The following is a 24,293-nucleotide window of genomic DNA, read 5'->3' on the forward strand; positions in this document are numbered from 1 at the left end:
CCCTTAAGCAGTCATAGTTCAAGTCTGAGACCACTACTGACTCTGGAGTAAAGGTTATTGTTTTACTAAGTGAAAGTTCAATGCAGAGCACACCTTCATTATGCATAATAGTCTACTGTGAAGAACTCCCTTATCTTAATATTAAAATGAGTGGGAGATTATTGGTGTGACATTTTAATATTAATAAAAATATGTTATATGTCACATTATATATCATGTTATGTCTATTGATGGACATTACATTTGTGCCTCTTTACTCTCATCAATTGTGGAAGAAAGTGGTCATTAGTTTTTAGTAACTTATGTAACCACCAACTCTTCATTTCATCCATTATTCTATCTTTATGTCTTGCAACTTATGTAACATTTGAGTCATTCATTAGGCAAATTTACTACCCACTATCTTCTTATTCATTGCAAGGAAGAATTCATCACCTATAAATAGTGTGGTCTTCCTTTGTGTTGTGAAAAGAAGAAAAAATAAGAGAAGTACAAGAAAATATAGAGTGAAAAAGATTAGTAGTATTTTATTGTGTTTACATTGAGATTAGTGTTGTAGTGAATGAGAGAGTTGAGACAAAGAATAATATTCTAAGTCTTCAATTATATTCACTATATACAAGAGAGTATTTATATGTTGAAGGAAGGTGTTCTTTTGTGGAGCTTTGGACTCTTCAACTAATCCGGAGTTGTTTGAGTTGTACACGTTGTTGGGCTGTTGTATCCTGGAGGGGACAAGTCAAGAGATATACTGTTGGATCGGTGTAGATAATGCCGTAGTGAGCTTGAATCTCCTTAAAGAGAGCGAGATATCCGTGCCTCAGCCTAAAGAATTGTTTAGTCATTTTTTGTCATTTTATTTTCAACTGTAATTTATTGTATTTGTGGTATATTACACCAACAAAAAATATTTGAGGTGTTGACTGTTAAGGGACACAAGTAGAGGTGGACGTTTGATATTAAGTTTGAAATTTTTAAATTTCGAATTCAACAAGTAAGAAGAGATCAAAAAATATTGGATTGTTTATGTTTAGTCGTTAACTTTCTCTTTGGACTTGTACTAATGTGTAATGGACATTTTGATGTATGACCTTCATTTAGTAAATAATTCGATATTTGAAAAATATTGAATAACAAAAAGTACCAATATCTCGTACGAATTCCAAACCCGAATACCATAATTCTAAAATTTTACTCCCGAATTCCATATCAAATACCAAATTATCAAAAAAATTATTTTAAATTGGTAATTCGATTTTCGATATTTTATGTCCGTCCTAGAAAAATGTATATTTGTTCTATGCATAAATAGGACAAAATATTAGTCTAAAAAAGATTTTTCTCATGGAAGACAAAAATCAAGACCACACTCTGTGGAGACGTTCGCTTTGTGTAATTTCCTCTCTTTATATTTTATATAATATAATTGGGGCCTTTGACCATTTTTGTTAAATAAAAAAAATCACTCATTATATTTTGTTTTCTCAATAAAAAAAAACACTCCTTCAATTTAAAACAAAAGACCTATGAGTTGACACATAATTTTAAAAAATAAATAAATAAAATCAGTCTTGTTATTTTAAATTAATATTATGTCAAATATACCTAAATAAATATTTTTTAATCTTATAATCTTAACATGTCACGTGAAAAATTAAAATTAAAATATTAACAAAGAAAAAAAAGAATTGTTTTGGAAATAAAGAAAGTACTCATTGTTTTGAGGGAACAATAATCTTTGTGTGTTGTACTTACTATTTTTTTTTTTACTTTTATTTATATACATAAAATAAAAGTGATGTGATAAACTCAAATGGGATATAAATACATTATTTTTCAAATTGACGAATTCAGAGTGAAAGCGTGTATGGTAATATGACAGAATTGACGACTTTTCTGTCAATTTTTTTATTTAATTTAATTTAGTTGTTGAAATAGTAGTCATAGTTGGTATTCTCATCATCTCGATTTTGTCAAACCCCAAAATCTGTGAGTTTGTAGTTTCCCTTTTCCTCTAATATCAAGTTTTGATTTTTATTCTGTATTTGAATTACTATTCAACTTCCCTAATTCTCCCTATTGAAATTCTGTATTTGAATTACTATTCAACTTCCCTAATTCTCCCTATTGAAATAAAATACCTCAAACCCAAAACTTTTTGGGTGTTTTTGTTTGTAATTACAACTGGGTTTTTTTGCATTATGGGAGGAAGTTCATCTAAGAATGATGGCAAGTTACTGAATCGTTACTCCAAGAGTCCACCACCATTGCAGGACAACAAGAATACACAGCAGAAAATCAATGAGGATGAGTTTTATGATGGTATCCCAAGGTTCTCTTCACAAAAATCTAAATCAACCAGGGTCCCTAAGGTTCATAAACATCTATACACACCTTCACTACACTTTTTTTATTTTTTTGGTTTCCCATCTAATGTCCGGTACCCACGTTGGAGCCGACTAAATTTGAATTCGCGCCGGAATGCCCCACCTTGGGGTAAAGTGTACCCAAGAGGACTCGAACTCGAGACTTCTTGGTTATTAGTGTGTTATCTAAACTTAGAAAGTACAATTTTTTTTTTTAAATTGGGGGTAGGGGAAGGAGAAGGGGAAATGGGAGGGAATTACAATGTGGGTAATCAAACCCTCACCAACAAGGTGGATATTCATGTAGCCAACCAGCTGAGCTACTAAGATTCCCCTATAAAGTACAACTTCATTTATGTTTCCCAACTGTTTTGTAATGCTCAATATAACAGTTTGGTAGGTCTTACATCTTTAATGATTGTTTTATTGTGCATATTTTGCAGCCTCTTGTTATTATTTGATTCATACTAATTATGGTAATAATTAGTAATAGCTAAAATAAGATAACTCTGCCACTAAACATGGTTGCAGGTTGCAGAAGTAAGTTCTCGTCTAGGTAGAGCTGGAAGTGCTGGATTTATAAGGACCGTGCAAGCATTGGACACCATTGGGAGCAGCTTGAATAATTTGAATTTAAGCAGTGGATTTGTTTCTGGTGCAACAATTAAAGGAAATGAGCTATCTATTTTGTCATTTGAGGTTGCAAACACAATCGTTAAAGGTTCTAGTCTTATGCATTCACTTTCAAGAAGAAGCATACGACAGTTGAAAGACGTGGTGCTACCTTCAGAAGGTGTTCAACTGTTAGTATCAAATGACATGGATGAACTTCTAAGTATAGTTGCTGATGATAAGAGGTCAGCGATGGGGAGAGTAACTTTGACCTACTTTTATAATTAGTAAGCTTTCTCTCAAGGGGGGCTTATCTTGTTCCTATTTGTCAAGTAATTCTATGACTGATATGACATGCATTGCAGGAAAGAACTACAGATTTTTGCTGGAGAAGTTGTTCGATTTGGAAGTCAATGTAAAGATCCACAATGGCACAACTTGGACCGCTTCTTTGAGAAGTAATATGCACGATTCTTACCTTTCCTCATAAATTACCATATATTGAAATTTTTACTGACTCTCTTGATGGCTGTTACACTTAATATTTCCAGATATAGGAGGGAGCCTACCCCTCAGAGACAATTGAGGGAAGAAGCTGAGTTGATGATGGAGCAACTGATGACCCTGGTTCAGTATACAGCTGTTAGTATTATCCCGCTTCTGTAAAATTAGAATTGTCAAGTTCTAGCTTCATTAGAGATTTGCCGAGATATTTACTAGGCTTTCTTTTAATAAAAATTAAAATTAGTTAAAATCAATCGCAAGAAACAAGTTTACACTTTATAGTCCTTTTTTGTTTACCAAGCACCAAATATATATTACACAGTGGTTGATTTCAGATCAGTGTGACTAATTTGTGGTTAATAATCTCAGCCTTGGTCATCAGCAACATGGAATATTAGGTCCAAGAAGCAACGCTCACTTCAGTTTGCATTTGAGAATATATTAGACATCAGGCAGTAATCAACAAATTTAGTTGCCTAATCAAACATGGTTTGCTGTACAAAACATAACAACAACAACAACAATATACCTAGTGTAATCCTGCAAGTTGGGTCTAGGGAGGGTAGGGTGTACGCAGACCTTACTTCTACGCTGTAGAGATAGAGAGGGGGTTTTCGATAGACCTTCAACTTAATAAAGCCTGTCAAACAGTTTGAAAAAGGGGATACAGATATAGGAGCAAAAACATGAACTTGCTTAAAGATCATAAAAGAAATGGTAGTAACTCATGCCATGCTAGGCTTGTAAAAAAACTAAAATTCTCTGCTATATATTCCAGATATTTTAGTTCACTTAGTTTTATGGATTAAAATGCATGCTAAGATTTCTAGATAAGCTTCTTTTGATTCCAGGTGAGAGATAAGTGAATGAGGCTTCAAAATACTTTGAAAATGTGATTGAGAATGACAATTCCTTTGTTAACTTCAAGTTGGCACTTCTTTTGTTCCAACTTCTGTTACTAATTTTGCACATGGAAAGTAATCTCTATGCCGGTTGCCCTGGGCATGGAGTCGCTTTTGGTAGGGATACTTTACCCCCGCAATGCGGGACTTTCTGGCGCAAATCCGGATTAGTCGAGCCCCAATTGGGGCTCGGTCACCAGGTGGGAAACAAAATAAAATAATTTATATCTGGAGGGTACTAATTTCCACAAATATAATTATGAGGTTTGCTTGTAAACTTTTTTTTTTGACAAGTAGGTTTGTTTTTAAACTGTTTAACTTTCTTTTTAAGTGGAACACCAGTTAGTCACTGACCTTCTAATTTTGGTAGTAAAAAGTGGGAAGGGTTGTGGAAGTAGTTGATACGCCAAATCTGTGTTTCTTCACCTTATCATATGTGTAATGCTGTTACCAATGTGGGTCTGAATCATGTATAAATGTGAAATTTCTGTATCCTTGCTTTGACATCATTAGATATTTTACCTTACAATTATCAAAAGAGAAAAAAGCATCACGAGATTTTCACCCAACAAGAAAAGAAGTCTTGGAATTGCTAAACATATTTTGTACTCTAAAAGGGTTGATGTAATAAATCACTATCTCTAATGACAGGAGTTATACCATGAGTTGCATACTCTGGATAAAATTGAGCAAGATTATCAGCACAAGCATCTAGAAAATGGAAAATCAAATGCCAGCCAAAAAGGTGCCAAGCCAATCCTGCTTATCTCTTCCGTTCAGCATTTCAATTATTTTCTTATCAAGCTCTCAGCATTACTTTTGTTAATTTTCATCCGTTCCTTGGCATATTAGGTGCTTTAGAATTTCATAAAATCAGTGTTTTTTGCTTCTAAAGTGATGAATTGCCAGAAATGGCATCTATTCACATTTTACTAAACAGCTTCACCCATAGGATGGCAAATTTTCTTCACTCTTATTAGATGTCCTTGTAAGGACGCGAGCGTTGCCCGAGTCCAACATGAGCAAAATCCTATTTTTATTATTATTATACATGGTAGATAAAGGTTGTTACAGTTTGTTATGTTCATAAGCAAAGCGAAGAAACTTGTTTGTCCTTTGATTTTAAAGTTTTAGTTTCCAACAGCAATTTAAGTGCGACAGAAAATATTGATCGGGCTGAGTGTCTTGATCGATTTGCACAAGGTAGAAGATAGAGGTATAATAAAGGAGCATAGATGGAAAAATTCATAATATTAATTTCAATAGTGAGTTGATAAAGTTCTGCACCCATCCAAAGAAAGCCAAGAAAGAGGAATCGTTGTATAAGATATATGTTGAAACTAAGAACATATAGTTTATCCAATTTGTTAGCAAATTAGCATTTCTTAGAGAGAAGCAGAAAAGGTGAAGTAAAATGATGAATGGAACTGCAAAAGGTAGTTTTAAGTGTTTATGAACGTGTATTCTGTAATACTGTTGTTTCAGCACCCATAAAGAAGTGGGAATTGCGAGCCATTACAACGGTCATGTCAACAAAAACTTAAACCTATTAGATGCACACTTAAGCATCCAAACAATAAAATACTCTAGAATTGTGAAAACTATTAATACCTGCTCACTATCCTCTGTATTTTCATCATGTACCTCAAATTTTGACTTTTCAAATTCTACTTATTTACCCTCATTGTTTAAGCTTTCCGTCTAATTTTATTGATAAAGTGAGATAGTAAGCCTCCTTTCTAGCTTTGTAGTGATCTAGTACTGTGCAAAGATTATATGTTTTTTGAAAAAAAAAAGGAAGTTATAAGAAGCTTACATGTTTGTGGTTGTAAGCATTCATGAGTTTTCCATACTCCGGTCTTCCTTTTTGCAGCTTTGGCTTCATATGGTGCTATGTCTATTTCCTTGAGTGTAAAACACAAGATAACATGACAACGGATGTAGCAAAGTTGCAACGAAATGACAGAAGTAACTCAACCAAATTTATGAAAGGATTAAAGTAGCAGAACAAGATTTAAAAGTTTTCAACAAAACTTGACTTTAATCAGTAATGCTGTCAGTGAAAATTAAGCTAATAGCAAAGGTTGTGTCCCAATAATAGTATCTTTTTAATTGAATTATCATATCATGTGTTATAGCCATCTAGTAAAAAAAATTACCTTCGAAAGATCAAGTTAACATTTTTTTCAAATTTAAAACTGAATCCACCATAATTTAGAGATCATGAATATGTTAAATTAAGATCATAATCAATTTATAATTCTGGAAAAGAAAGATTTGTTTTAATTTATAAGATGTGAGCTTCTTTTGTTTACACAAAAACACATTTTTTATAAGATTTAAAATGTATACACTAAAGTTAGATCAATTTAATTTTCAGTGCAAAAAGAAAGATCATTTTTATTTACAAAATGCTTAAGGAGTATTGTAATACTATTGGAAAAATGCCTAGATTGTTTAAGATGACTGGCCATGCAAAAAATCCCAGGCACATATTCCCATGAACCAAGTAGAGGTGTTTGTATGGTCATAGTGACAGTTAAGGTGTTTATTTGGCAGTTCATGCCTACTTAAAGGGGTCGTTTGGTAGAGTGTATAAAAATAATACCCAATAGAGTGTATCAGTAATGCAAGCATTAGTAATGCATGTATTAGTTATACTTGTATTAGTTATGCATAGATTATTTCTTATGCATTGTTTGGTTTGGTGTATTAAAAATTGTATGCATGTATAAAAATATTTATTTACAAAAGTATCCTTCACAATTATGGTGCAAAATATGTAAAAGTACTTTTGAGGGGTAATTGAGTCTTTAACCATAGTAATGCATGCATTAAATCTTTTGCATTACTAATACCATGAATTTCTAGGTATTAGTAATACACTCCTCAATACACAATAGAGTGTATAACTAATGCAAGCATTAGCTATACATACCATGAAAAAATGCACCAAACAAGGGATTACTAATACATATAATTAATGCATGCATTATTTTTGCTAATACACTCTACCAAACGACCCCTAAGTGTCTATTTATGTAATTGACTTTATCAAAAAATAGGAATTAATTTCCTTTGCTTTTTAGGATTACTCGTAAACACATAATCAAACAGTTCATTTTCCAAAATTTCTTCTTCCTGTTTCCTTTACACTAATAAAGATATTTTGGATCATTTTCTTCTTTTGCTCCTTTGCATTTTCTCGCAGGTAATGGTGTTACAATTTTAGCAGCTGAGTTGAAAAGCCAGAAGAAAATAGTAAGGAACTTAAAGAAAAAGTCACTGTGGTCCAGAAGTCTGGAAGAGGTACTGTTTTGAATCCTTCCTTTTCAGCTTAATCATTTGACACCATCCAAAGAACCTTACTTTTTTTCTTTAACTTATCTCTGTGAATAGAAAATTAATAACATAGTATCACTTATTTGATTTTGCTGGCAAACTGTTGGAATCAAGTATTAATGTTTTTATCTCTTCAACCTTGCACAAATCGTACTTTGAGGATGTATAAGGGTCTTTTGAATATAAAAAACAGGTCATGGATAAGCTGGTGGATATTGCCCTCTTTCTCAACAGGGAGATAGATAATATGTCTGGCAGTGCAGGTATGTCCTGGGTCATACTCAAAAGCTGTTACTTTTGAAAAATTTTACCCAATCACATCTTAATTTGCAAAAGTGAATAGTTATTGTTTTGGTTGAACTTCAATATTAAAGATTTATTGTAGGATTTGAGAAAGAAGCAAAGACTTCTTTTATTTCGGTGTATATTTACATTCCATGGGAAAATGTGTTTATACAAAAGGTCCTGTGACTAATTTGTGAAGGGAAATCAATAATAATAATTACATAATAAATTTAGAATAAGCTCTCCTACAATCAAGCTAGTCCAACAATCCCTTAAGTTGGTGCAAAGATGTCGTGTATGCCCAACTTACGAGCGGAAGTATGAACAGTTCTTTTGCTGAGACCTTCTGTAAGTACATCTGCTAGCTGTGCTTTTGACAGTACATGCAACAAATTAAGGTACCACTACTAACTTTTTCTTTGATGAAGTGTCAATCGATTTCAACATGTTTTGTTTGGTCATATTGAACAAGATTATGAACTTTATTAATTGCATTTTTTTGTTGCTGAACAAGGAAAGATTCCCAGCAATCTCAATTCCTCCAATAACGTTTTGACCAAAGAAGCTTACAAACACCTTGGGCCATAGCTCTATATTATACTGCCACACTTAATCTGGCAACTACATTTGCATCTTGCTTCTCCAAGTATCTAAGCATCCTCCTACAAGTGTGTATAGTAACTGGATGTAGATCTTTGGTCATCTAGAGATCTAACTCAATTCTCGTCTGTAAAGACTTCTATCTGAAAGTAATTGTGTTTAGAGAAAATCAGACCTTTCCTTAGAGCAGACTTCAGATACTGCAAAATGTGATAGATTGCTTGCATATGAAGATCTCGTGAATCCTGCATGAGCTAACCCACCAAGCTAACTGGATAGACTATGTCCATTTTTGTGTGAGAGAGAAATGAGTCTTTCAACCAACCTCTTATATATCTTATTATCAGCTAACTTCCAACTCCTGTATGTAATTTGCGATTGCTTTCAGTGGACAATTCTGCTGGTTTACGTCCTACAATATCAGTTTCTTTCCAGAATTCCGAATATACTTCCTTTAAGAGATAAAGATTTCTCTATTTAATATAGCAACCTGAATTCGCAAGTACTGTAATTTTCGTAGATCTTTGATCCTAAATTCCTATGCCAACAATTTGTTCAATCAGGTCATCTCCTCTCATTACTATGTTATCAATATAAACTATGAAAAAGTGAGTTTACCCTTTTGTTGTCTTATGAATACGCTATGGTCCGTCAATATTGTTTTGTTGGTAACCAGAGGAGATCATTGCCTTGTAGAATCTGTTAAACTAAGCTCTAAGGAATGGATTCAGTCACTACAAGGCTTCAGTCTTCGTACCTTTCCTTGACTTTGTTCAATATCAAATTCAGGAAGGATCTCCACATACACCTCTTCTTCCAAGTATCCATGAAAAATTGCATTTTTCAGATCAAACTATTGTAAGTGGCAATCAAGATTAGCTGGACACGACAAAAGAATTCTAACAGTGTTTATTGTAGCAATTGGGGCAAATATCTCTTGATATCCACTCCATAAGTCTGATAATTCCACTCCATATCCACTCCAAAAAAATTCTAACAGTGTTTATTTTAGCAATTGGGGAAAATGTCTCTTGATATCCACTCCATAAGTTTGATAATTCCACTCCATATCCCCTCCAAAAAAAGTTTAAATCTTTCAATCAAGCCATTGGATTTATGTTTCACAGTGATAACCTATTTGCAACCAACCAACTAAATAGTCTAATATTAAAGGGACAAGTTTTCAAGTCTCATTTTTTGACAAAGCTTTCATAACTTCAATGATAACATGCGTCCATTTAAAAGTCACAAAAGCTTCCCTCCAATTCTGGGAATAAACACAAATAAATAGATAAGATAAAGGCTCTATATGAGGGAGACAGGAAATAATTGGAGACAAAATTAGATAAAACAATGTTTGCTGCAAAATCTGACTCATTTTCTATGAGAAACAGACAAATACACCTTATTAAGAAATGTAGATAACTCTCCAGTAGAAGAGAGTTCAACTTCAGTAGATTGCATTTCAAGCTTCTTCTGCAATCTAATCTAAATCTGTCAAACAAGGGTTAATGCCTCGAGTTCATTCAAATCTTATTTTACCAAATCCTAACCCACTCTTCCGGGAGTTGGTTTTTAACTTATTTTCTCATGTTTGATTGGTGAATGAAAAATATTTTCTAGTGTATGATTGGTGAATGAAAAACTTTTTTTTTCCAGAAAATATCTTTCATTTTTGGCTAGAGAGTAGAAAATACTTTTTAGGAAAATAGTTTCTAACTTGGAAACCAACCTCGATAATTGATCCGGCACCAGATGCTGACACTGATCCGTGACCTGACCCCTACTCCCTACACAAGACCCAACAATCGAACTTGACCCGACCCAGACCATGACCTGAATTGGGACACGATCCCAAGACCTAACTTCGACTCCCGACCCAAGACCTGACACTCGAACTAGAATATGATGCCGAGACTCGACCTCAACCTGAGAAGCGACCTCGACCCGTGACTCAACTCAAGACCCGACCCAACATCTGGCTCAGGATCCCACTTTTGAATCGAAATACGACCCAACATCGTACTCAAGACCCCACCCTGACCCCAACCTCACCCTACCCCGACCCTTACCTGACCCGACCCCGACTCTTGACCCCAACATTCGATTCATGATCCAACTTTTAAACTAGGATCCGATCCTGACACCCAACCCTAAAATCTGACCCCGACCCGAACCGACCCTAACGCCTAACCCAAGACCCAATCCTGATCTTGACCGGAGATTTGACCCCGACACCTAACCTCGAGATTTAGATCCCAACCTCGACCTCGACCCGAGAGCCCGACCCCGACCCTGACACCTGACCTTGACCCCGACCCGAGATTCAACCCCTGCCTCGAGCTATGACCCGTCCACGAACCCGACTTGAGACCCAACTCCCGACCTCTACCAAGACTCGAGACCCAATCCTGACCCAGACCTCGACTTGAGACCCGAACCCGACTCTGACTTTGACCCGAGACCTCGACTTGAGATCCAATCATGACCCTAACCTAAGTCCGTCCCAACCCGGACTTTCGACCCCAACATCCGTCTCACCCCAACTTTTGAACTAGGATCCTACCTTGACGCGAGACCTGACCTCGACTCCAGACTCAGGTATGGACTTTCAAATTGGGACCCGAACCCGACTTGACACTGACTCCCACCCAGTTCTCCACATCAAAATTAAGACCTGACTTTTGAACTAGGACCTGACCCCGACACTCGATTAGAGACCCAATTGCCAAACCTTAATCCAACCTTGACATCGACACTTGACTTTCGATTTCCAAACCCTGATTCGCCACTAACACCCGAATTGAGACCCAACACCAAAATTGAAACTCAATTTCAATCGGGGTCTGACCCTAACACACAACTAGGGACCCAACTTTTGAGATGGGATCTGGCTTCGACATCCGACCCTGATGTTCGACCCTGATGATCGATTCGACACATGACATGAGACCCGACCTCGACTCTCAACCCAAAACCCAGCTTAGACACTTGACTCATAACCTCATCCCTACACCTGATTCGGGACCCCACCTCGACACTCAACCTGGTATTCGACCTCTAATCCTAACTCAAGATCTAACCCCGACTCAATACGAAACTCGAAAGTTGGGTCTTGAATCGAGGTCGAGAGTTGGATCTCGAATTGAGAATCAGGAGTTAGATCTAGGATTAGTATTAGATCTAGGATTAGTATTGGGAATCGATACTCGAGACTTACTTAGGATGGAAAGTTGAGGTGTGAGGTTCAAAATGACTTTGAAAAATGTTAAAAATTGGAAACATTTTCCTTCATACCAAACACACCCTACATTACAATCTTTTTCCACGTGGGAGACAAAAATCTTATTCCTTTTCTAACAAGATCCAATAGGGTAAGGGGGTTAAAGGCACACACAAATTCAAAAAGGAATCAAACCAATAGAAGAATGATAAGAGCCATTATAAGCAAACCCAAGTAATGGTAAATGACCCTTTCAAGATGTAAGCTGATCCTAAACCATGGCCCTTAGCATGTTACGTGATGATCTATTGACCACTTTGGTTTGGCCATTGGTATAGGGTAGAAAGAAGTAGAAAATTTTAAGATTGTGCCAAGCATTTTCCACAAACCCTTCCAATAATAACTACGGAACATGGAATCTCAATCTTCACAATGGATGTAATTTAAGCACATTATTCACAAACAAATCCAGCATATGAGTAGCATCAGCACTCTTACGGCAAGGAATAAAGAGTGCCATTGTAGAAAATCTATCAATGATAATAAATATGCTGTCTCTACCCTAGTTCTACGCAACTCAATAAGAAAATTCATGGACATTCCAAGCCAAGGTCCCTCCATTGTAGGAAAATTTTTGTACAAACCTTGCTCTCAAATTGAAGATTCTAAGAAGAATTAAAGGCTTCTTTGTATTCTTGATGAATTTGCAATAACAATGGTTGTATACTGAGTCCTATGACTAAATAAGGAAGGCCAATATTACACAATCGATTACAATATCAATCAACTTATTTAATTAAGCTAATCAATCAATCAACACTCCCTTTCAAATTAGTGCAGAAATGGCACACATGTGCAACTTGCAAACCAGTGTATGGAAAGTCCGTTTATTGAGGCCTTTGGTAAACACATCAGCTAGCTACTTTTCTGATGAAACATGGAACAAACTCAAGGCAGCACTTGTAACTTTTTCTTTGATGAAGTGTCGGTCAATTTCAACATGCTTTGTTGATTTGTTCGGTCGGCTGGACTGGATTATGAGCTATACTTATTGCAGCTTTGTTATCATATTACAGAGGAAGTGTCCCTTTTTTGGACAATCTCAATTCCTCTAGTAGCTTTTGTAACCACGAAAGTTCACAAACACCTTGGTCCATAGCTCGATATTCTCCCTCTGCACTTGATCTAGCAACTATACATTGGTTCTTACTTCTCCAATTGACCATGTTTCATCCTACAAGTGTACAGTAACCAAATGTAGATCTTCTATCATTTTAGAGATCCAACCCCATCCGCATTTGTTAGCGCTTATATTTGTTGGTGACCCTGTCTCGAAAAAAGTAGACCTTTCTCTGAAGCATCTTTAGAAACCGCAAAATGTGAAAGACATCTTTCTTGCATATGAGGATCTTGGGGATCATGCATGAACTGACTCAACTAGCTGACTGAATAAACTTTGTCTGGTCTATATGAGAGAGATAAATGAGTCTTCTGACCAGCCTCAGATATCTCTCCTTGTCAATGACTCTCCAACTCCGCTTTGTAGTTTGTGATTGCTTACAATGGGCGATTCTGGTGGTTTGCAACCTTTCATACCAGTATCTTTCAAGAGACCCAAAACATACTTTCTTTGAGAAATAAAGATTCCTCTTTTTGATCTAGCAACCTCAATTCCAAGAAGTACTTTTTGTACTTTGTAGAATATATTATACATAAATAAGGATAAGTTGTACTTTGTAGAATATAATTATAAATAGGGATTAGTGCAATACTACAGGATACAAATCTTAATAGTATTTTCCTGAGTCTTTTTTTTCTCACAACCTCCAATGTTCCCAATGATTTTTTCCAGAGTCCATGTCCAAGAAGATCTTCTAGAATCTGGATCCTCTCAGCCACATAAACTACTTATAATCAGACCTAAGCTTTGTGTCCTTCAATTGCCTAATTGTAGATTAGTGAACCCCTTCTAATTCATGACTGGTTTTGTAAGGAAAATCTATCTTGTTCCCTTTGTATCTGAATTATTCAAAAGAAATTGTACTTTTTTGTTTGGCCCCTTTTCTCTATGAAGGAAATGAAAAGGTACAAGAAAACTAAAAAGAAAAAGGGTAAATGTAAGTAGACAAAATAATTATACTCCACTCCATTTTTATTATTTCTATTTAGATAACTGTGCTTACTGATGACGTGCAGATCCAAATAGCGAGAAAAAGCATTCTCTGGGTAGTAAGCTAAGATTAGGACCTTCTGGTCTTGATCTACATTATGCTAATATAATTCTCCAGATTGATTCAATTGTAAGGCATTCTAGTTGGCTACTTCTGTTTTCTTGTTAACCATATGCAAGAAAAGTGTTTCAATTTGATCTCTGCATCTTGTTGACTCTTAAGTTTACTGTGATCAGGTAGCCCGGTCAAGCTCTATGCCTCCAAATGCACGAGATACACTATATCAGAATCTTCCACCTAATATAAAGTTTTCTTTGCGATCCAAAATTCTATCTTTCCATGTCAAAGAGCAGGTGCCCTCTCATTTCGGCAATACACTTATTACGAAGCATCAGTTTGGTACTAGTAATGGTCAAGATAAATGTAAACTTAAACAAAAGGAACTAGCAGATTTTAAGCTTGGTTCCTTTAAACTGATTTTTATTTCAATTTTGTGTCCCCTTCTGTTTGTATTGGCTACATGTTCTGTTTTCAGCATCTAGTGAAGTTCTGCACGATGTTATATTTCCTACTTTAGATCATCATCATATTCCTTTTCCTCTTCTATATGCAGCTCACTGTTACTGAAATTAAAGCTGAAATGGAGAAGACATTACAATGGCTAGTTCCTGTTGCAATAATTACTGCCAAGTATGAACCCTAAACAGCTCAACTGATTACTGATTTCTTGTTTCTGATTGTCTCGTAATATTGTGTTCTTAATCATCTGAAACAGAGCTCACCATGGTTTTGGTTGGGTCGGAGAATGGGCTAATCCCGGGTATGTTTATCCAGATTCTCCTAATGGCTCTATTCCATTGTTTTATTGGTCTCAAACAAATTTGAGCACTACGGTATGTTATAATCAGAGAGAATCATTTCATGTGTACAGGTCTGAGTCAAATCGCAGATCAGTTGCATCAGTGGATGTCATCCAAATTGAGACATTATACCATGCTGACAAACAAAAATCAGAGGCTTATATCCTTGACCTCATCCTATGGCTCAGTTACCTAGTAGCTCAGTCCAACGCCACTTTAAATGGTGGGCGCATGAGGTCACTTGTGAAACCCCCAGAATGTTCATCTCCTGACATAGCTGACCAGCAGCCAACACAAATATCTGCTGCTGATCAGGGGATGTTGCAGGAAAATAACCAGTCAACAAAAGCTGAATCGGTTGAGCAAAAGTAATAGCTATTCTGCGACAACAGGAAGCAAGGAGCTCTTATCTGAGAAATTCTGTTCCTCTAGCATTCCTGTGATCACTTTTAGTCTCAACAAACAGAAAAAAACTGGATGCTATAGACCGGACAGTTCAATGTGAGTTGCTTGTTGTGGAGATCAGCAGATGATAATGTGTTGTTTAAAGGATCATTGTCTGTAATCATGCATTTGAGGAACTTGAATTTGATGATGCCCTTTATGCCTAGGAGAATTCATGTCAGGACGAAGATAACCACTGCTGCATGCATTTATATGGTGATTTTGATGTAATTTATGGGATTCCAGAAATATAGAATCAGATGGAGCTGGACGATTGCAGGAATGTAAATGCGTAATACAATACTGTCTGACATACTCAGCATGGATGTGTCCCTTTTTGTATTTCAAAGTATTAACATGAGAGAGGACATTACTTGTCAAAAGGAAAAAGAGCATGATACTAGTATATATTCAATCTCCTTTCTTTCTCTTCGTTCTTTTTTGATACTTGTATGTATTCAACAATGGTGGAATACGACCCTAGGCACCAAATGGACAACCCAAAACCTAAACCAAAACATGTGGGAACTATTTCACATTTTTAAAGGTAAATTGTGTTGCTATATGCCAAGTCTTCCTTTTTCACTAGGAAAAATACTAACTAATACGGCACAAACCATAGAATTAATTTATTAAGGCTTTATATTATGGAATTAATTCGTTTCTTTTTGAATTAATCCTATCATAATAAATTACGAATTATACCATTGAAATTTCATGATTGCACTCCTCAGTTCAATTTTTTTCTTATTTAAATCTCTATATCAAGGTTAATCAATTAAATCAAATTATTGATAACTTAATTTATTGATTACTTCCTTTAGACTTTCACTTAACTTATTTCATGCACTAATATAAAATTCATGCTGGATTTACACATGAAAACTTATAAGCTTTTATAAAAGTGTCTCATCAACTTATTATTACTTTGCCAATGTACATTATATTTGAAATCTCGCGTCATGATGACACCTACCATAACCCACCAATAGGTAAGCCAACCTATATTTCGAAACGACAAGAAACCGACATGGGCAAAATCAATAACCAACAGTAAATTTAGAGTAATATAAAGGACGTACTACAGAAATTAGAAACAACATCAATATATACAGAAGCAAGAATACATGATCCAATCCCACGATCTGGTGGACAAAGGTATAAACCTACTACAAGAGTACAAGTTCCAAAAGTGGACCAAAAAGTACAGACTTGTCTCGAATACAAAACACTAGTTAAAAATTATCTATAGATGGAGATAAGTCAAACTAGGACGCCATCAACTTACCCTCAATCTTTGAAGATCTCTGCAATTATGCTAGAATCACCGCTATCGGCTGTCGCTCAGATTTGCATCAAGAAAATAGATACATATTGTAGCATGAGTACCAAAACAATAGGTACCCAATAAGCATCATAGACCAACTAAGCTTGGAAAGTAAAAACAATATGAAAAGCGAGAAAGTAACGGTAACTAGAGGTCAAATGAATGAAGCAATAACGAAAAGTCTAACCATAAAGCACACAAGTCTAGAAAGAACGAAGTAGTAAAGTAAATCAACTATCTATACCCTAACTGGACTCATAAGCCCAAAAGGTCCACTCATGTACAATTGAAAAGTAAATAACCCAACCAGACCATCATAAGCCCAATGAAAACACATAAGTGCTAAGAATAACACTAGCTAATACTAAAAGTATTCCACAACTTAAACGGTCGACACCGAACTCAAACGGTGGTGAAGGCACCTCGAAGAACCAAAATGAACCACATGTCAGGTGTAACACCCAGAAGTCCTAAGTCCAAATTAGGCCTTGAAAGTTCAGAGAAGATCTGAAGTCTACATATTTTTTTATATTTACGAGCAACATCTATGGAGTGTTGATGAAACCACAGGCCACATATGAAGCTCGTAGATCAACTTAATAAATAGGAAAAAATAGACTGAGATTTAAGAGTTAGGCTTGCGACTCGTAAACCCTTTTATGGGCCGTAAATCATCTTTAGAGACATGATTTTCACTTGAATAGTACAAGCTGAATCTATGGATCATAAACATGTTCATGGGTCGTAAATGGCTCAGTGGACCAAAGTCCTGTGTTGCTCCCAATTGCACATACAAGTGTACATGGTCGCGCAAGTAATATAGTGGCTCTAAAAGAGATACATTATCGAACCCAAAGTACTTTTCGATTAACTATTTTACTAAATTATACTAGTCTAATTATTAATTCATGCGTAGCAAAGAGTTTAATTTATTTAGGGGTGTCAAAAATGAACCCAACTATAGGTAACCGGCCCAACCCGCCCATAATTTTAAGGGTTGGGCTCAAGATAATTTGAATTGGGTTCAATCTCAATTCATCAAGTCTTCACTCATTTTAAGAGAATCCTCAATTGAGCCCAATTTAATCTTCAATTTCAACCTGTTTTAAGACCTTTTATTTTCATTGATGTAATGTATGTTACTATATTGAAGGTATGAATTACTATCTACTTTATATCTTTTAGGATTTATCTATCCATTTGTAACTTCTGTTTTAAAATTTTCTTGAGTTGAAATTCAAATTGTGGTTATAAAACTTAAATAACAAATATTAAAATTATAGAGATTAAGCGGGTCAAGACCCAACCCGCTTTTAAGCCCATTTGAGCCCAAAGTAAACTTGGGTGGGTCAGAACCCAACCCAATTTCTATTTCAACCCATTTTAATATCTTCAATTTCAACCCAACCCGCCCATTTGACACATCTACTAAGAATGCAAGAATAAAATAATAAATTTACTTATATTAAGTGGAATAATTCCAGGGATGCAGAGGTTTCATGTACATCTCATGCATGAATTAACTATGGTTATCAAGTTATTGATTTAGAGGGTTGATTTTATGATCATGATCTCTCGACCTCTAATCGCCTACTCCAATTGACTGTCTAACTACATCGTTGAGCGGGGATAGACAGAACTTAATTGGCGAAACATTTATATTTCATCATGTTTCGTAACTAAGCCCGGTGTTCGTTCGGGTGTCAATCTTGAACATGAATCTGAACAAGTGATATGCAAGAGAGATTGAGCTCTTTGTATTATTTGGCCTATCTACCTCTTCGTCTCTCGAGTTCAAGAATAAACAATATATTTATCTCTATGGTGATCAAGCATGAAATACTAAAACAAAAATACAAAAGTAATTTAACAATAACCAACATTAATTCAAAACAATTGATGTTCAATAACTATCCGTATTTACAGCCCCATAAAAGGTCTTTTGCTATTAATGTCTAACAAAAGAAGAAAAAGAAACCTAAAGTATGAAAACTTTGTATTTGATTGATATCATTCCATAATAATTGTTCTTATGGACTATTTATAGATCTAGAAAATCTTAAATAAAAAAATTGAGTCAAAAACAAATTGGAACCCAAAACCAAAATAAATTGGTTCCGTGTTAAACTGTAGCCGCCTCCACAATTAACAATTTGCACCTCTTCCTTCACTTGCTGCCACGTGGACAATGTGCTACTTCAAATTAAATTCTTTTGTCAACAGCAATTTTTATATTTTATATATTATATATTATTATATTCTTTATTAAGTTGTCTGCTTGATTTTCTTCAATAATCTTTCAACTTTAATTCGTTTTGGCCCCAAATCTTTTCATCTTCATACCAATTTAATCCTACAAATAAAATATACTATTTAGCACAATCCATAAAATTCATGCTAAAAAGGGACAAATACAAATATTAAATGTGAAACAAATAATGATTAAAAATATTTATTTTTGGCCTCACATACCACATTTACAACTCGTAGATGGATCTACGTTCGTAAAAGGGTCTCGTAGAATCAATGTTCAAAAACTCAGAAATTTACTTTGATTTCTATGGCAGGGATATACAATCCAGAGAAGGAACCACGGATTGTAGATGCCCTCATAGAAGCTCCCGATGTCAGTTTCTAGGCAAGAATGTTTTACCTAAACTATATCGTTTTAACCTATTCTAAGTGGGTTTAAGGAAAAATTATTGACCTAAACCCTCCCCTCTCATGCATAACTTCCAAAATCAAATTCCTCTTTATTCAAGAATCATCTCAAGCAGAAACTAGGGTTCCTCTCTTCAAGCTTAAGTTCAAGGTTTCAAGCTATGCTTCTATTTCAAGTATGTGTAATTTCATAAATGGGTATTTTATCACCCATTGAGTCCCAAAGAAACCTCAATTCCTTAGTCTATGATTTTTACAAAAACCTAAGATTTTATGATTAGCATGTGTTTTCAATGTAATTTGGTTCTTTCTGAATAACCTTCACTTGCATAATTTTACTTATAATTTCGTATTGTTAAATGTATTTCATGAACCCTCAGAGTTAAAGTATTTTCATGTCTCAGATTTATGATCTTTCATATGTATGTTTCAGATTATTAGATTTCATAAATTTAAGATGCTTTCAAATAAAGTATCTTCCAGCATGATTATCAATTTATCAACACGCATGACCTACTCAATTGATTATCAGTTTATCAGTATAATTCAATATTATCATATTATTACTGTTTTATATTATTTATATGTTTTCGTAAGGAGTTTACTGCATCGAGCGGACCTTGGGATAAAGGCTCACCTATTAGTTGAGGAATGAGACTTTTAGTAGCAATTTTTATGTCCCAGAAGTATGTGTCACCATAGGATTTTTAGGGTCACCCATTAGTTGATGCCTGACTCCTTATTCTTTTACTTAAATTAGCTTAGTGGATCTACATTAACTCAGACCAACCTTTATATCTTGGGGAAATGAGTATTAGACCTTTTTGACGAGGGTTAAACATCAAACTCTATATAGTAACTTATATGGTTATATGTCGGTCTTAGTATCTTCCACAGTTCAGTCTTTTAGTTATTGCATGACCAAACATTCAGTCATTTAAATACATTTTTTAAAATCAGAAATTCATGTTATTTACTTGGTCAATGCATCAACTTATGTCATTTCACTCAATTATTATTTTATCATGCATGTCTCACATACTCAGTACATTTGAAGTACTAACCGCATACTTTCTTCCTATATTATTTAATAATATTAGTTCAGATGTTCAACTTTCAGTTGCAATTAGTACAAATTTCTGGTCAGCTCAATAGTACGTGTTGGTGAGTCCTCATCTTTCGAGGGCGATCTTATTACTTCATTCGGTATTTCTATGTTTGTTTCAGACATTTAGAATTAGCTAAGGGTTTGTCCTAGCAACTCACCTTAGTAGATGGTTTTAGATAGTTGGTTTAGTTTCAACTTATATTTTATTCAGACATTTATCTATTTGATTTTTCATAGACTATTTCAATTTTAGTTTTGCATTAGTATTTCAGTTATCTTCAGATATTTGCTTGTGTATACTCTAGTGTCATGCTAGACCATTAGGTTAGCTTGGGGTCACGTGTGGCTCTAAGCACCGTGTTACGATTAGGGGTAGTCTCGAATCGTGAAAAACTTGATATCAGAGCATCTAGTTCAAGTGTCCTTGTCTAAAAGTCGCGTTAAGCAGAATTTTTTTCATGGGTGTAAATCATGTCACATCTATTATTAGGAGGCTATGAAACATTTCAGGAAATACTTCACTTCATTCATATTCTTATCGTGTGAAAGAGTGTGAACTCTAATCAACTTATTTCTAAGTTTAACTCTACACGTTTACAAAATCATGCCTCCCGGAAGAGCGTACCTCAGAAGGAACATGAATGGGGCCTAACCAGCACCACTAACTCCTATAGAACCATTGGCTAAGCAAGTCTCTCATGCCAAGGTTAGGACTGCTTTCCAAGTACTAGCCCAGACCATGACTTCTAAGGCCAATTGGCATGTTGAGGCCCTATCCAATTCCGAATGGGAATACAGACGTAGCTAGAGTCAGGAATTTCACTCTGATGAACCTTAATTAGTTTCACGATTCGAAGGTGGAGGAGGATCCACAAGAGTTGATTGAAGGCATCCAGAAGATTACTAAGACTCCAGTTGAGAGTGGAGACTTAGCCGCTTACTAGCTGAAAAGAGTGGCTCAGATTTGGTACAAACACCGGAAATATGATAGGGCTATTAATGTAGACCTAGTGGTTTGGGAAAAGTTTGAGGTTGCATTTCTGGATAGGTTCTTTCCACTTGAGTTGAGGGAAGTTAAAGTCCAGGAGTTCATCAATCTGAAGCAAGGGAATATGATAGTGAAGGAGTATTCTTTGAAGTTTACTCAACTCTCTAAGTATTCTCCAACTATGGTGGTCGGCTCTGGGGGCGCATGAGTAAGTTTGTCTCTGGTGAAAAAAAAACTGTGGTGAAAGAGTATTGCGATGTTGATTAAGGAGAGATATATATATTTTTTTTGATGACTCATGCCCAACAGATTGAAGAAGAGAAAGTTAATGAAAGTGTTAGGGAAAACAAGAAGGCTAAAACAGACAGTGTGGACTACTCTCATTAAAAATGAGGCGATGATAATTGCTTTTAGTTTCGTCAGAAGTATTCAGGTCAAATTCCATCCTTTGATAGTGGCCTAGTGCCCATGTTTAGATACGATTCTCTAAGTCCTATGGCAGTGTCACTAGTAGTCGCACTTTCCAACTTGTCAGAAGGGTTATAAGAACCACCCAAGAGAATGTATGGCCGATAGTGATGGATGTTTCAGGTGTGGCAAGACAAGTAATAGATTGAGGGATTGTCCATCGGCCTCAGGTAAGGGCAAGCATGTTCTTTGATGAGTCCAAGATTTTGACTCATTTAGGGCTTTGTTTTTATAGTAGAAGTGTCCTCAAATGCCTATTTTATGCTCTAAATTGATGTTAAAGTGTTGATTTGCAGCTATGAAGGCTAAGGAGCAAGGCAAGGACATTACTGGGCAAAAAGGAACTAACAAGCTGAAGAAGTGAAGAAAAGTGATCTTGGTGATCCCAAGACCACTCGGCGAACCGCCGAGTGGTTTGCCGAGTGGCTCCTTAGCTCGCCTAAAGTTCTAGTGTGCCAGCCCGGGTGAAGAACCAACTTGGTGATAGGAATGGGCAGTCGGCGAATCACCGAATGACTTCGCGATGACAACCTTGATCGCCCAAAGTTACAGAACCTGGAGGACTGGTGGCCAATACAAATTGGCGATGGAAGGGAGCGAAGGGCGGATCGCCGAGCTGTTTGGCGAGGCGCAACTTATTCCGCCCAATGACCTTTCAGGCCAAAAATTGGGCAGCTATAAATTGAAATTTTCCAAGCTTTTACAATGCTCCAAATTGATTAAGTTCAAAAACCCACTTGCAAATCCTCAAAATTAAGCTTAGAAATCTTCAAAGTCTACTATAAATTGAAATTTTAAATGAAATTTGAGGGTGCTCTTCCAGAGTTTTGATCCCCAAGTCAGAGAGTTAGAATTTTCTCTTAGTTTTTGAGTTTCCATAGTAGACTTTGAAGATTTCTAAGCTTAATTTTGAGGATTTGCAAATGGGTTTTTGAACTTAATCAATTTGGAGCATTGTAAAAGCTTGGAGACTTTTACTCAGCTGATGGCTAATCTAGTTGGTAATTGTTTTTATCTTTTTATGATGCTTAGCTAAAACCCCAATTCTTGGGGTGTGATCATGTGATTATGGGTTGAATTAGCTTATGGGTATTGTTATTTACTGATTTAAATGCTTAATTGAAGTGGATTTAATCATTAGCTGTGTTTTAATCTATGAATTGTAGTTGCAATTGCAATTCTAAATTAGAGTTTTGGGCTTGCTTGAGAAAGAGGTTTTAGAACCAAAGCTTTTGATTAATGATTGTAGTTGTTGGGTTGATATGGGTTCAACTCGAGAGAGTGAATCCTAAACTCGATTCTACCTATCTAGTTTGAGAAAGTAGATGTATCAAGATTTTGAGCTGTTTATATTGATAAGTTTAAATAAAAAGGCTCTTCTCTCTCTCTTTCTCTCTCTCTCTCTGGTATTTCCGGCCGAAATCGAAGGCTGCGCCGGCCAGAAGCAACGCGAGGACCAGCTCCGACCGGCGAGCCTCTTTCTCTCTCTCCTCCTCTTCCTAAGCTCCTGTGAGGACGATTTACAACGAACAACAGCTCCAGCTGCTCGGACCAGCGAGCGGCGAACAGCAAACTCCGGCGACGGTAAGAACTTTCTTGTCTTCAGCTTCTCCGGCGAGCTCATCTATCTTCCCCGGCGACCAGAGACGGCAGTGCTACTGTGTGGCGCCGGAGATCAACCAGATCTGGCCGGAAAAGTATCCAAAGATCACCGAAACCCTCCATTTTCACCGACCAGGTTCTATCTACCCTTTTTCTCTTCCTTTTTGCTCTGATTATAGTCGCTGCTGGGACCTTTCTTGCAGACCCTTTATCCCGGAACAGTATTTCAGTTTTCTATTATTGTTCTGACCTGAGCTGCAGTATTTAATATAGTGGGTGTTATCGTGTCCTTTAGATTTTACACTGGACTGGACCATTTAGTGTAGCTGCTGTTATATTGCCCTTACTGTGTACTACTGCTGCAGTCTTGAGGGTTTGTCTGTGTAGATCTTACTGTGATTGTTGTTTAGTTCTAGTGGAGTTGGTATCTGATGGTGGTAGTGAGTCATGTCCTCGGTTGAGGCCGAGGTCGAGGGATAAGAGAGGTAAGGGGGTTACGGGTTCTCTTAACGTGAGGGTAGGATCTTGGAACATAGGTTCATTGACGGGGAAGTCCATAGAGCTAGTGAAAATTCTCAAGAGGAGAAAGATAAATATAGCTTGTGTCCAAGAGACTAGATGGGTAGGCGCCAAGGCTCGGGATGTTGATGGGTTTAAGTTGTGGTACTCAGGAGGGTCAAGGGATAGAAATGGAGTGGGTATTTTAGTAGACGGGGATTTGAGGGAGCAAGTAGTGGAGGTTAGGAGGATCAATGATAGGCTGATGACGATCAAGCTAGTCATTGGAGGAAGTACTTTGAGTGTTATTAGTGCTTATGCCCCCCAAGTGG

The 24,293-nt window shown here is 36.1% G+C and overlaps 1 protein-coding gene across 2 annotated transcripts; it reads left to right on the forward strand.

Annotated features, from left to right (window-relative positions):
- Window positions 1-1,861: 1,861 nt before the first annotated feature.
- On the forward strand, window positions 1,862-15,741 carry LOC125856502 (protein PSK SIMULATOR 1-like). Of its 2 annotated transcripts, none has more exons than XM_049536063.1 (12): window positions 1,862-1,989; window positions 2,898-3,223; window positions 3,344-3,436; window positions 3,530-3,620; window positions 5,036-5,129; window positions 7,596-7,693; window positions 7,920-7,989; window positions 14,031-14,134; window positions 14,242-14,358; window positions 14,619-14,695; window positions 14,781-14,825; window positions 14,937-15,741. In XM_049536063.1, exons 2-12 carry the CDS (start codon window positions 3,099-3,101, stop codon window positions 15,235-15,237), a joined length of 1,215 nt encoding a protein of 404 aa, XP_049392020.1. In that variant the 5' UTR covers window positions 1,862-1,989; window positions 2,898-3,098; the 3' UTR covers window positions 15,238-15,741. The 2 variants fall into 2 exon arrangements, with proteins under 2 accessions (XP_049392020.1, XP_049392019.1); XM_049536062.1 differs by lacking the exon at window positions 1,862-1,989 and adding an exon at window positions 2,088-2,372.
- Window positions 15,742-24,293: the final 8,552 nt, after the last annotated feature.

Source organism: Solanum stenotomum, chromosome 2, assembly GCF_019186545.1.
Source record: "Solanum stenotomum isolate F172 chromosome 2, ASM1918654v1, whole genome shotgun sequence".
Lineage (NCBI taxonomy): Eukaryota > Viridiplantae > Streptophyta > Magnoliopsida > Solanales > Solanaceae > Solanum > Solanum stenotomum.

Bases quoted from the DNA above. Each gene is read 5' to 3' on its own strand.
- LOC125856502 (XM_049536062.1), top strand. From the start codon at position 2,202: ATGGGAGGAAGTTCATCTAAGAATGATGGCAAGTTACTGAATCGTTAC. The intron at 3,224-3,343 runs GTCAGCGATGGG...CATGCATTGCAG, and splicing joins ATAGTTGCTGATGATAAGAG to GAAAGAACTACAGATTTTTG. The intron at 14,826-14,936 runs GTATGTTTATCC...TCATGTGTACAG, and splicing joins GGAGAATGGGCTAATCCCGG to GTCTGAGTCAAATCGCAGAT.